The sequence below is a fragment of the Dendrobates tinctorius genome, unplaced genomic scaffold, assembly GCF_039654945.1.
Source record: "Dendrobates tinctorius isolate UK_male_01 unplaced genomic scaffold, ASM3965494v1 ptg000377l, whole genome shotgun sequence".
NCBI lineage: Eukaryota > Metazoa > Chordata > Amphibia > Anura > Dendrobatidae > Dendrobates > Dendrobates tinctorius.
The window spans coordinates 1761670-1776927 of NW_027362043.1; the positions used below are offsets into that span (position 1 = coordinate 1761670).

Consider the following 15258-nt stretch of genomic DNA (forward strand, 5'->3'; position numbering starts at 1 on the left):
TGAGAACCATCACCGCTGCTGTGTGCTGGGAATGCCTCAAGCAACCGATTTACCAGAGTTGCTTGTTTATTAGCCAATATTAGGTCAAGGTTCTCCTGTGGCATGATGTTTTGTAATTTGCCTTTATAGCGTGGATCCAGGATGCTGGCCAACCAGTAGTCGTCATCGTTCATCATTTTGGCAATGCGGGGGTCCCTTTTTAGGATCCGCAAGGCATAATCTGACATGTGGGCCAATGTTCCCGGTGTCAATGATGCACTGCGAGTGCTGGGTGGAGGAGCATTTTCTGGCAAATCCACATCCCTCCAGTCACGCACAAACCCTGTACCAGACCTTGCTACGCCAACATTTTCACTTGCCCCACGAGATGCATCCTCCTCCCCTAAGTAATCATCCCCATCATCATCCTCCTCCTCCTCTTCTTCCTCCACCTCGTCCAGGAGAGGTCCCTGAGCAGACAATGGCTGAATGTCATCAAGGATTCCCTCCTCCTCTTCCTCCTCATCAACATTGGCTGCAGACGCCTGCTCCTTAAGGTGCGTCAAAGTTTGCATGAGCAGACGCATAAGTGGGATGCTCATGCTTAGGATGGCGTCGTCTGCGCTTACCAGCCGTGTGCATTCCTCAAAACACTGAAGGACTTTACAAAGGTCTTTCAGCTTCGACCACTGCACACCTGTCAACTCCATGTCTGCTCTCAAAGTGCCTGGCCGTGTATCCTCCCACAAATGCATTATGGCCTGCCTCTGCTCGCACAGCCGCTCCACCATGTGCAGGGTGGAGTTCCACCTTGTTGCAATGTCGATAATGAGGCGGTGGTTGGGAAGGTGGAGCAATCGCTGCAGCTTCTGCATACGAACGGAGTGTACAGGCGACCGGCGGATGTGCGCGCACAGTCTTCGCACCTTCTGGAGCAGGGCTGTTAACTCCGGATAATTTTTGAGGAAGCACTGCACCACCAGGTTCAAGGTGTGAGCCAAGCAAGGTATGTGGCTGAGTTTTGAAAGGGCTATGGCTGCCACAAAATTACGGCCGTTATCACTAACTACCTTGCCTGCCTCAAGATGTACACTGCCCAGCCATGACTCAGTTTGTCGCTTCAAGTACTCGGCCAGCACCTCGGCGGTGTGTCTGTCGCCCAAACACATCATCTGCAACACAGCCTGCTGACGCTTTCCACTAGCTGCTCGATAGGGGGACACATCGTGTGCAACATTGGCAGCTGCAGATGGAGTGCTCGTACGACTGCGCTCTGTGGACGAGCTTTCGCTTCTGGAGGAGGAGGAGGAGGGTCGAACGCCTACAGCCAACTGTTTCCTATACCGTGGGCTAGGCAGCACTGTCCCACCACCGCTGTCCCCTGTGGACCCTGCATCCACCACATTAACCCAGTGCGCAGTGATGGACACGTAACGGCCCTGGCCATGCCGACTGGACAATGCATCAGTTGTGAGGTGCACCTTTCCGCTCACTGACTGCTTGAGTGCCTGGACAATGCGGTCTTTCACATGATGGTGGAGGGCTGGGATGGCTTTGCGAGAGAAGAAGTGGCGACTGGGTAGGTCATAGTGTGGTACTGCATAGGCCATGAGTTCGCGGAAAGCTGTGCTTTCCACCAACCGAAAGGGCATCATCTCAAACGAGATTAGTTTGGCAATGTGGGCGTTCAAACCCAGTGTACGCGGATGAGAGACTGAGTACTTTCTTGACCTACTCATTGTGTCTGGGAGGGTGAGCTGGACTTGAGAGCTGCATATGGTGGAAGTAGTGGTGGACAGGGCGGACTGAGAGAGGGTTGATGATGGTGATGGAGTTGGTGTTCTTTCTGATGGCCTAGAATCAGTCTTTCGTTGATATAACAGTGGTATTCCCTGACTGCTGTGGTCTTGCAACGACACCTCAACATTTGCTGCTGTGCTAACCGGTGGGCTTACAGTGGGGGAAACAATGTAGCGTTGCTGACTACCTTCGTTGTGATCAGTTGCACATGTGGCACTTGAGGTTTGGTGTTGTGTCCACGCTTGCAAGTACATGCTGGTTAAATGTCTAAGCATGCAACTGGTATTCAAATTTTTCAGATTTTTCCCTCGGCTAAAGGTCTTTGCGCACTTCTTACAGATAACCTTGACCTGATCATGAGGATTTTGTTCAAAAATGTGCCACACTGCACTCTTCCTACTTTGGCAGACATTTTGCGGCCTAGCACGCTGTGATCTTTTGACCCTCTGGACAAGCTGTCCAGCAACTCTTTTGATGTTTGGAACCTGTCTTTGGAGTGCTCCGGGCCTGCCAGATAACAGCTGTTGCGATGTCGATGTCTGCTGTGGATGCTCCTCATCTGAGCTATTGGAAGCAGCACCCTCTTCCCCCAATGGATGCCAATCTGGGTCAACAACTGGGTCATCCATCACCTCCTCTTCTATGTCATGTGCACCTTCCTCTGTGTCACCGTGTATGGTGGTATAGTGTGCAGGAAGGGGCACCTGAGTCTCATCAGGGTCAGAATCTGGCTCTGTACACTGCGAGGACAATGTAGTGCTCTGAGTGAATGTACCAGCAGAATCATCCATCAGCGGCTGTGCATCAGTGCACTCCATGTCAGATTCATCTTGGCCTGGGTAATTCACCATTTCACTTGATAATCCAGGCATGGTATGTGAAAACAGCTCCATGGAGTAATCAGTAGTATGGCCTGCGTCATCCTTCAATCTTGGTTGGGGTGAAGGACACAAGGAAAGGTGTGGTTCATGAACATGAGCCTCCAATGACGACTCAGTGCTTTTACTTATTACAACTGAAGAAGAGGAGGCGATAGAGCTGGAGGCTGAGTCAGCAATGTAAGACAAAACTTTTTCCTGATGCTCTGGCTTTAAAAGCGGTTTGCCAACTCCTAGAAAACTAAGCGTTCGAGGCCTTATGTAGCCAGACGATGACGCAGGGTCAGCACCTCCTGCATTCGGTCCTATTTTGCTCTTGCCACTACCATCAGATCCACCACCAACACCATCATTACCAGCTGCCAACCCCTGCCCAATTCCATGGCCTCTTCCACCAGCCTTCCTCATTTTTGGTAGAAATGTAGACAAAATCCAACAAACTATATAGTAATGTAAAACAAGGTACAAGGTGTCTATAGGACAGGGGAGATTTTGAATTTCTGCAGACACTTGTGGACACTGGACACTTTTGGATTGTGTGAGGCCCACTGATATCTGAGCGCTATGTGACAGGCTCGATGGCACAGCTGTGACCAATGTGACTAGAGGATAAGGGAGATTTTGAATCTCTGCACACACTTTTGGACACTGGACACTTTTGGATTGTGTGAGGCCCAATGAATATCTGAGCGCTATGTGACAGGCTCGATGGCACAGCTGTGACAAAAGTGACTAGAGGATAAGGGAGATTTTGAATCTCTGCACACACTTTTGGACACTGGATGGACACTTTTGGATTGTGTGAGGCCCACTGATATCTGAGCGCTATGTGACAGGCTCGATGGCACAGCTGTGACCAAAGTGACTAGAGGATAAGGGAGATTTTGAATCTCTGCACACACTTTTGGACACTGGACACTTTTGGATTGTGTGAGGCCCACTGATATCTGAGCGCTATGTGACAGGCTCGATGGCACAGCTGTGACCAAAGTGACTAGAGGATAAGCGAGATTTTGAATCTCTGCACACACTTTTGGACACTGGACACTTTTGGATTGTGTGAGGCCCAATGAATATCTGAGCGCTATGTGACAGGCTCGATGGCACAGCTGTGACAAAAGTGTCTAGAGGATAAGGGAGATTTTGAATCTCTGCACACACTTTTGGACACTGGACACTTTTGGATTGTGTGAGGCCCACTGATATCTGAGCGCACGATGCGCTGCGCACAAAAGCGCAAATGTGAAACCAGCCTTATACTATGGGGTACATTATACTCCTATGGGTGTGCATTATATTATGGGGGCTGCTGAGTTATACTATGGGTGCATTATAGTATAAGGGCTGCTGCATTATTCTATGGGTGCATTGTACTATGGGGCTGCTACATTATACTATGGGGTGCATTATACTCCTATGGGTGTGCATTATATTATGGGGCTGCTGCGTTATACTATGGAGTGCATTATACTGCTGTGCGGCTGCATTATGCTATGGGGTGAATTATACTGCTATGGGAGTGCATTATACTGCTATGGGGGTGCATTATAGTACTATAGGGTGAAGTATACTGCTATGGGGTGCATTATAGCACTGTAGGATGCATTATACTGTTATGGGGTGCATTATATTACTATAGTGCACATTATATTACTATAGGGTGCATTATACTGCTATGGGGTGCTTTATACTGCTATGGGGATGCATTACACTATGGGAGTGCATTATGCTGCTATATATGATGGGATGCATTATATTATTATGGATGACTATGGGGGCAATACGGAGAGACATAGGAGAAGTATGGAGAGACATGAGGAAGAATGGGAGGACACGTGGGGTCTAGAATGTGGGCTATTATTACTGTAAGGGCTAATTAAAGGATATTATTTTTGAAGATACTGTTTTCAGTGTGCGGGAGGAGATGTCCTGTTACTGTGCAGGGTGACACGGTCGCTTATTTTCTTTATCTGGCGTAGTGTAGAGGTTGTGAAAAATTGGGGAATGTGCTCTAGATAACTGTGTTATTTTCTTCTGAGACGAGTCCTGGCTGGATGGCTGGAAGAAGTGATGGCAGTGTGCGCTGGATGAAGATGAAAGACTTCAATTAGATGTCACCCGTGATTCAGTGTGTTACCTGTACACTGACACTATACACTGTATACTATATACAGAGCTCCTGTGTATCCTGTACACTGACAGTATATACAGAGCTCCTGTGTATAATGTCACTGGTGATCACTGCATTACCTGTACACTGACACTATATACAGAGCTCCTGTGTATAACGTCACTGTGATCACTGTATTACTTGTACACTGACATTATATACAGATCTACTGTGTATAATGTCACCGGTGATCATTGTATTACCTGTATACTATATACAGAGCTCATGTTTATAGTATCACCACTAATCACTGTATTACCTGTACACTGACACTATATGTAGAGCTCCTGTATATAATGTCACTGGTGATCACTGTATTACCTGTACACGGACACTGTATACGAGGTACAGGTCTCCTGTGTATAATGACACTTATGGTGATATTAGTATTGTGTTTTTTTATTAATGATCAGTATTGTAGTATTCAGTCACTATGTTGTAGTAATATGTGATCTGGTCGTGGTGTGGCTGTAATTGTTCCTTGTATGTGTTATTATTTGGTCACTATGTGATGGTAATATGTGATCTGGTCATGGTGTGGTGGTATTTGTTCTTTGCATTTGCTATTATTTGGTCACTGTGGTGGTAATATGTGATCTGGTCATAGTGTGGCGGTATTTGTTCCTTGTATGTAATATTTTTCAGTCACCATATGGTGGTAATATGTGGTCTGGTCATGATGTGTTGTTTTTTGTTACTTGTATGTGGTATTATTTGATCACTATATGGTGGTAATATGTGGTCTGGTCATGGTGTGGCAGCATTTGTTCCTTATTTGTGATATTATTGGTCATTTTAAAGATTGAAAAATAAATAAAAATATCCCTAAATTGTATTGGATATTTTAAAAAATGTTTAGTAAGTTACAGTAGAGTAGAGCCTGGACAAAAGAGTCTACCTTGTCATAGTGACGGATTTAAAAATCTTTTGCCTAAACAAAAGCAGCTGGTTATGTATGTGGTATGGGAACTGTAAATGTGTGATTGGTGAGGATGTGGTGCAGAAGTGGAGTTTTTCCAAGAGAGGGCGGTGGGACTGGGGATGGTTCGAGGGGTGGCGGCAGTGCTGGGGTGGAGCCTGGGTGGACTCTCAAGGGGGACATGAAAATTTTGCCAGTATGGGACCCCAAAATTCCCATAGTCCTTTATGGAGGTGAAAATGTTACCCATTATCCTGTATGGTTAACTTTGCATTGCTCATAATACTGTATGGAGGACTATGTGATATCTATAATACTGTATCATGGACTATGTGATACCTATTATACTGTATGGAGGTTGCCCATAATACTGTATGAAGGACTATATGTGACCTATTTTACTGTTTGGAGTACTATATGGGGTCCATTATACTGTATAGAGCACTTTATTGGGCCCATTATACTGTATGGAGCACTATATGGGGCCCTCAATACTGTATGGAGGACTACGTGGTACGTATAATACTGTATGGAGGACCATGTGGTGTCCATTATACTATGTATGGAGCACTATGTGGTGTCGTATAAAGGAAAATGATTTTGTAAGGGCTGCAAAGTTATTTGATATGCTATTCTGTGATGGGGGATGGTGACCATGTATACCAGGATAGGGATGAGGGGGCAATGCATACGAGAATAGGGATGTGGGGGCCATGCATACGAGGATAGAGAAGAGGGGGCCATGCATACCAGGATGGGGATGAGGAGGCCATGCATACCAGGATGGGGATGAGGGTGCCATGCCTACCAGGATGGAGATGAGGAGGCCATGCATACCAGAATGGGGATGAGGAGACCATGCATACCAGGATGGGGATGAGGGGACCATCCATACAAGGATGGGGATTGGCGCCATGCATACCAGGTTATGGATGGGAATGGGCACCATGCTAGCATTATAGGGAAGAGGGGGCCTTGAAAACTAGGATAGGCATGAGGGGGCCATGCATACCAGGATGGGGATGAGGGGGCTATGCATACCAGGATTGGGATGAAGGGGCCATGCATACCAGGATGGGGATGAAGGGGCCATGCATACCAGGATGGGGATGAGGGGACCATGGATACCTGGATTGGCGACATATATATACCAGCATGGGGGATATTAGTACAGAATTGACCACATATTTTGCTTCACTTTTTTCCCTCCTCTAAAACCTAGGGACATAACTATAATGAGGACCTGGATGGGGACATAACTACAACATGGAGACATACACTCACTGGCCACTTTATTAGGTACACCATGCTAGTAACGGGTTGGACCCCCTTTTGCCTTCAGAACTGCCTCAATTCTTCGTGGCAGAGATTCAACAAGGTGCTGGAAGCATTCCTCAGAGATTTTGGACCATATTGACATGATGGCATCACACAGTTGGCGCAGATTTGTCGGCTGCACATCCCTGATGCGAATCTCCCGTTCCACCACATCCCAAAGATGCTCTATTGGATTGAGATCTGGTGACTGAGGAGGCCATTTGAGTACAGTGAACTCATTGTCATGTTCAAGAAACCAATCTGAGATGATTCGAGCTTTATGACATGGCGCATTATCCTGCTGAAAGTAGCCATCAGATGTTGGGTACATTGTGGTCATAAAGGGATGGACATGGTCAGCAACAATACTCAGGTAGGCTGTGGCGTTGCAACGATGCTCAATTGGTACCAAGGGGCCCAAAGAGTGCCAAGAAAAAATTCCCCACACCATGACACCACCACCACCAGCCTGAACCGTTGATACAAGGCAGGATGGATCCATGCTTTCATGTTGTTTACGCCAAATTCTGACCCTACCATCCGAATGTCGCAGCAGAAATTGAGACTCATCAGACCAGGCAACGTTTTTCCAATCTTCTACTGTCCAATTTCGATGAGCTTGTGCAAATTGTAGCCTCAGTTTCCTGTTCTTAGCTGAGAGGAGTGGTACCCAGTGTGGTCTTCTGCTGCTGTAGCCCATCTGCCTCAAAGTTCGACGCACTGTGCGTTCAGAGATGCTCTTCTGCCTACCTTGGTTGTAACGGGTGGCAATTTGAGTCACTGTTGCCTTTCTATCAGCTCGAACCAGTCTGCCCATTCTCCTCTGACCTCTGGCATCAACAAGGCATTTCCGGCCACAGAACTGCCGCTCACTGGATTTTTTTTCTTTTTCGGACCATTCTCTGTAAACCCTAGAGATGGTTGTGCGTGAAAATCCCAGTAGATCAGCAGTTTCTGAAATACTCAGACCAGCCCTTCTGGCACCAACAATCATGCCACGTTCAAAGGCACTCAAATCACCTTTCTTCCCCATACTGATGCTCGGTTTGAACTGCAGGAGACTGTCTTGACCATGTCTACATGCCTAAATGCACTGAGTTGCCGCCATGTGATTGGCTGATTAGAAATTAAGTCTTAACACACAGTTGGACAGGTGTACCTAATAAAGTGGCCAGTGAGTGTAAATACCGGGTGGGCCATTTATATGGATACGGCTGGGTGGGCCATTTATAAAGTTGGATCCAAAATGGCCAGCTTCAAAATGGTGGCCATGGTCACCACCCATCTTGAAAAGTTTTCCCCCTCCTACATACTAATGTGCCACAAACAGGAAGTTGATATCACCAACCATTCCAATTTTATTTAGGTGTATCCATATACATGGCCCACCCAGGTGTATGCATATAAATGGCCCACCCTGTACAATATGGGGACCTGGATGGGGACATAACTACAATATGGGCACATAACTACAATATGAGTGCATATTTGTTATCATCAAATCCATAATGACTCAAGCTCTAAAAAAATAAAAATACACGGCAAAAATGTTCAAAAGGTGTATAAAAAAAATAGTATCACTAAAAATGTCACCTTGTCCTTCAAAGAATGCAGCCCTTCAAATTCAATTTTTTATTATTTATTTCGATATGCGGCCCATATACCCAACCAAGTTTGAGACCCCTGCACTTGACCATGAGAAGTGATAGCGGAAAAGAATCATAGAGATGCCCGTCTGGCTGCGCCTGATGTAATTAGCCGTGACTCTGGTCTGTGATTTTTCTGCAATGTGTGAATGGCGGCAGGCTCTTTTTTTGGGGAAGGGGGTTGACAAATTCGTAGGTACCTGCAAAGTTCATGGAATTTTAGAAATCTGACTCGAAGTCGCTTCACAAGTGGATGGGTTTGATAATCTCTACTTCCTACCAACGAACGTATCAGGTATCCAATTTAAGTAGGTCTGTTGTAAATTTTTGTTGAGATCATTCTATTGAAATACAGGAAAGACGTATATCTTTGTACCGTGTTAGCCAGTAGACCACTGAGGACTCTCAGTTCTGAATATTTTTCTATTGAAATAGGGAAGGAATGCATAGCGATTGGGAGGTTAAAACCTAGATGAGAAATGTAGTGCTTCTTGTGTTGAAGTTTGATTTTCAGTTACAGTCGCTGTTACTTGTTTCATATAATTCATGTCAAAAAGTGAATTTTAAAAAGTTGTGGATTCACTTGTTTTATGAAATTGTACATAATTTCCCAAGAGTCGCTCTCCTAAGCGATAAAATGTAAAAGTAATGAGAAATCCTTTATTAAATAAATGCCAAAACCAAATTCCAACTCACCATTACAACGATATCTTAGGTTAGACCAAATAATGTTTTCCTGGGAGAAACAAAAAACTCCAAGACGTCCACCTCTCATAGTGGTGTCCAGTACAACCCCGGAATCTGCTACAGGTTCTGCACCTTCAAAAAACTTTACCCTGGAAGGAAGTACATAAATGATAAGAGATTAAAATGAAAGATGACTTCAAGTTCAGTTATTGCAGTTGTGCTCAATAATATACATAGTGTCCATAGTTGCAAAGTGCAAACAACATGATGGTTTGTCATGAAATAACATGTAGCATAGTGACTAATCTGCAACAGAGATGAAGAAAATGCGAATCAATGCTCCCTGTATTTTAGTAACAGAATGTGCCCTAAGCTGAACAGATTGTATCTGATTATTTAGTGAATTACTGTTTCAAACGATTTGAGAAAAAGTCAGTAGTGTTGTTAGCAGTCACAACTGCCAGAAGATTCTACATTTGCCTGGCATATCCCTCTTAACTATGCTTTCTTTCATCCTGCGAAATCCTTAAGTTCTATTTTGCTACTTCTATGTAGCAGCATGATTATCCATTTAGTATAGTAAGTGCAAAATCTTCAACCCCTGTCCTCAAGTTCTTTAAGCAGTCATGTAATTAGGATTAGTAATGTGCATGTTGAGTTTTGGTTGGACGATTTTTTCAGGTGGTAAAGCCACTATTTGTATAAATACTGAAGCTGAGTAAAAGAATTCTCGGAACTGAGGTTCAGTGGACATGTTCGTAGTACCTGGCAACCTGGTAATGGATCAGAGTCTTGAGAACTTCCTAGTACCTGTATTCCAAAGGCCTCTTCTCATCAGTAGGCCTGGTGGCATATTAAGTGCCACCACAATGAGGTTCTTCCAAATCTTTTTGATGAACTCTAGTGGATACCGTTACTTCAGAAAGAATTCCACATTTGTCCTCAATATTGGATATCCTCAAATCATAAGGTATTGGTGGTAATTTAGAACTGAAGATGAAAATTAAGGCTATAGAGTATATACCTGATGTAGCCCACTGATGGCCTGTGTTGCAAGACCCAACGGTATGATGTCTTATCCTTCCATCCCACATTTCTTGGATCTTTCCATAACAGTTTGACCTGGCTTACTGTGTCACCTGTATGCCACAAAGAATTCCTGAGCTGTTCCCCAGGTCCAGTAGTTGATTTGACAGCCTAATGTAAAACAGCAAATGGTGTTTAATTAATTACTCCTATTTGTGTAAATGTATGTACATTATGTACTTGGGAGAAGGTTAAATGTATTTAAAATACAAGGTGGGCCATTTATATGGATACACCTAAATAAAATGGGAATGATTGGTGATATCAACTTCCTGTTTGTGGCACATTAGTATATGGGAGGGGGAAAACTTTTCAAGATGGGTGGTGACCATGGCAGCCATTTTGAAGTCGGCCATTTTGGATCCAACTTTATTTTTTCAATGGGAGGAGGGTCATGTGACACATCAAACTTATTGAGAATTTCACAAGAAAAACAATGGTGTGCTTGGTTTTAACATAACTTTATTTTTTCGTGAGTTATTTACAAGTTTCTCTTTGTTTACAGTCATTGACATGTTGCAGAGGTTAACACGTGAGGAACAGATAGAAATTGTCTTGCTGTCTGGTGAACGCAGTACCTGGGTCATTGCAGCAGATTTCAATGCAAGACACCCTACGCAAGAAAACTGTCACCATTCCCATTTTATTTAGGTGTATCAATATAAATGGCCCACCCAAAAAAGGTTGCCTCATCCACTGAACATAATGTTCTGTGTAAACTGAAGGTCCTGTTCCAATTTTTGTTTTGACCATTCTGCAAATTTAGTGCGCCGATCTGGGTCACCAACCATTCCCATTTTATTTAGGTGTATCCACATAAATGGCCCACCCTGTATAAGTACTATATATTAAATGGCTTAGTTTCCTTAATAGTACTCCATTATTCAAGAGTACACTAGTATGACTACATCACTATATAAGCTAATTATTGTACTCATTTTTTGCCCATTTTTTTACATTTTCACATGTCAAAATAAAATAAAATGTGAAACTTCTAAAAACTCAGGCAACCATCCAAAATGGGAAAACTTGAATCAATAAATCTAATGTTTTATATAACCACTTCTTCCTTTTAGTTGTCCTTATCTCTGGAATTCCCCCACTCCCATTCAGACTCAGTAAAATAGATGCTACATTTCTCTGTTCTTTTACCTTTAGCTGAATGCCAGGTTCTGCCACAGCTCTGAAAGGATTTGCTTGCCAGTATGTTTGTTCCATCTGTTTCCACATTACAGCATAGAAACTAGAGCTGTCCTGATAGCCAAATATAAATCCGGCATAATCGTCATCAGTTTCAGTGTTAACATGAAATGTTCCTTCAAAGTCCACTCCATTAAATGCTGTGTAACCTAAACACAGGAAAGATGTATATCTTTGTACCGTGTTAGCCAGTAGATAGAAGAATATTTAGAATTGAGAGTCTTCAGTGGTTGATGCCTTTTAATGGCTAACTGAAAAGATGGTAACAAATTACAAGCTTTCGGGACTACTCAGGTCTCTTCATCAGGCAAAGAGTTTTTGCCTGAGAAGAGACCTGAGTAGTCTCGAAAGCTTGTAATTTGTTACCATCTTTTCAGTTAGCCATTAAAAGGCATCAACCACTGAAGACTCTCAATTCTAAATATTTTTAACCTAAACACAGGCAGTAGAAACACATTATACTAAACAGCTTCATTATGGGATTAGAGTGATTATATAGTGGATATTTAGTTTGCATTACAGTCGAGTATGTTAGCATTTTCAGTAACAAAAAGCTTAAATCCATATTCACTGACACTTATTTTGCCTGTCCAAACAACTTTCATATTACAGTGGGATATTTATTTACCTGCTTAAGAAGTGAGGATCTCATAAATCATCACCAATCAGTCCAAGTTAAAATATAAGACAAATGAACAAAGTATTACGTTACTATTGCTATTATTTGAATTATTTTTTTTTCATTCTGATTATTTTTTTTCATTCTGATTGTAGTGTTTATGGCAATTAAATTTGTTATGTTGGACATACAGCATTTATATGGTTCACAAACGGTTTCATGAAAATATGTGAGGAGGAGAAAAGACTTGTATCTACTAGCAAAATGTAACCTAGATTACTTCAGAGAACATAAATCCTTAAAAAGTAACTATTTTTTTAAACATTTTTGTTTGCATAAAGTACATCCAAAGAGAGGAAACTTTGTAATATAACTTACTATAGAGTACTTGCTGCTGCTGTCTTGGTGTTTCACTTCCAATCCACTAGTATAATCATCTTCAGGAAATGGATTATTGGATCAATGAGGTATGAGGGAACAGTTACTGAACTTGCAGCAGGATTACGGTGTCTATCCTATCTCCCGCCTTTGTTCCGTTGTTGGAATATGTTTGGTGCAACAACTCCATTCCTGTCTATGAGTGTTCAGTTGCTAGATTTTTATGCTGTTTGTAAAGTTAGAACAAAAAGAAAAACTCTCCGAGGCTCACACAGGGAGAGCATGTGACTGTATTTCCTGTTTTTTCCTGTGTCTGTGTATGAGAGAAGCAGCCCACTGTAGATGCTGCAAAGATAGAGACACACAAATGATCTATTCCTGCTCTATTAAGCTTAAAAAAAATATTATTCCTGTTTGTTCCTGAATAAAGAAGCTCTGTTGTCACACGCTTGGAGAGTATCCTGAATAATCCGCTGCCAACATCCGCAGACTATGTTATAGAGAGCATCTATCATTTCATCCTCACTGAAGCAGAATTTATAAGTGAATTGAAGGAATAATTAGTCCAGGAAGAGAGAGCGTTACATATTCGTAATGAGATATATTACAAAGGTTTTTATTTTTACTTGAACTATTGGTTTGTGTAAGAATAATTGTAAAAGAGAATACTCGACTACCCTAGTGATTCAGTTTACCTTCTCAGCAAACATAACTACTTTTCCCTTGCTAATGACAATCAATCTGACTTTTCATAATAGTCATTAACCTTTTATTGGCAGCTAATAGGCACGCTTTAACGTCTGCCATTAAAGGGTGTATCACCAAATATTACTCCAATTTTTTCATGTTAATATTGTATATTACTAGTTAAACAATAATCTAAATTCTAAATATATATAAAATAAAATGAATGAGGAAAGGGTTTTTTGTCAGTGGCAAAAATTATGCAAATGATATGCTTATTTGACTATCAGTATAAAATTGCCACCTATGTCGCGGCACAGCACGGAAGTGACGTGTCTGTTCTGGGCAGCATGTTCTCACTGCTCAGAACAGATGCCATCTTCAGTGCTGTGACATGTGAGCTTGGAGATCACACTGACATACCACTGATTTATCAGAAGACTTTTCCCTGCCAGTTGCAGCTTCACTACCATTCACTGTCACACTGGTCTATACAGTGATCGGTGTGAAAATACCCTGACCAGTGCAAAAGCCAGATAGTGATAGATCACGAAGCTGCTGACAAGCAGGGAAAACTGTAATAATATATCTATTGCTGGTGGAGTAGCAGTGATTGGCCTTCTCAGAAAGTGCGTCTGTGTCCCCTGCAACCACACATATGAGAACACATCAAGGTCTCTCTCCACACCAAACAAAGAGATCCCATGATAACTTCTTTGTGAGGAGAAAGACCTTGAAGTTTTATCGTACACACAGCTCTCGATGGCACTGCTGCACTTTCTGAGCAGCACGATCACCACAGCTCTACCAGAACAGTGAAATGGCAGCCATCCAGCTAGTGGGATTCAATTCACCGGATACACAGAGACTTAATACAGCAATTCAATCCATCTTATATAAAAGATGCAAAGTTTTCTGTGTGTAATTGATGGCTTGAAATGGTCTGACGACTATGAATGGATAACCAGTGATGTGAAATCTCTATATTTGTGTATGCCGCATGAATTGACTATTCAGGTGACTATTAGATATCTAAGAACGTAGAGCAAATTGCCAGGTATCGTGATTGAATTTATTGCTTCCACTATTTCATTTTTACTATTCCACAACTAATTTTTTGTTTAATGGGCAATTCTTTTTACAGATCCAAGGTTGCCCTATGGGACATAAATGTTCACCTGCACTGTCAAACATTTAAATGCATCATGGGAGAAGGATTTTCTTATTTCAGTGGAAAAATCCTTTCTCAGAGGCTATAATTTGGACGGGTCGTTACATTGGTGTTCTGATCTTTAATGTGCAAAAAACTAAAATAAATTGTGATGCTTTTTTCAAGTACTTGGATAATAATGATCGCAATTTAAAGTTTATTTCAGAGAGAAAAAACAACATCACTTTTTTCCTGGATATTCATCTTGTGGGTAATAAATCTACTGCAAAAATTGACACTAAACTCTATAGGAAACCGGGTGCAGGTAACACTCTTCTGCATGCTTCAAGTTCACACCCAACACATTTAATTAAAAATTTTCCAAAAGGGGAATTTTTTAGAGCAAAAAGAGCTTAATCTACAGAGCAATCTTTCAAATTTGAGCGTGGTATAATCTCTAAACGATTTAAACAAAGGATTATTCAAAAAATGTGATAAAGCGTGGTGAATCCATTTGTAATTAGAAGTCCCACAATGATTGCCTTTTTAAGGAAACTACTGGCAATGATTCCCTATTGGTATATGATGCAACAACTCCATTCCTGTCTATGAGTGTTTAGTTGCTAGATTTGTATGCTGTTCATAAAGTTAGAACAAAAAAAACTCCCAGAGGCTCACACAGTGATAACATGTGACTGTATTTCCTGTTTTCCTGTGTCTGTGTATGAGAGAAGCAGCCTGCTGT

The 15258-nt window shown here is 42.3% G+C and overlaps 1 protein-coding gene across 1 annotated transcript in view; it reads right to left on the bottom strand.

Annotated features, from left to right (window-relative positions):
- LOC141075888 (cartilage oligomeric matrix protein-like) overlaps nt 1-15258 on the bottom strand; it is a 579419-nt gene that overhangs the window by 34866 nt on the left and 529295 nt on the right. The window contains exons 16-18 of the mRNA XM_073563079.1: nt 11635-11831; nt 10421-10593; nt 9406-9545 (exon numbers count right to left, since the gene is read on the bottom strand). Of these exons, the coding sequence (XP_073419180.1) occupies nt 9406-9545; nt 10421-10593; nt 11635-11831 (510 nt within the window). The remainder of the gene's footprint in view (nt 1-9405; nt 9546-10420; nt 10594-11634; nt 11832-15258) is intronic.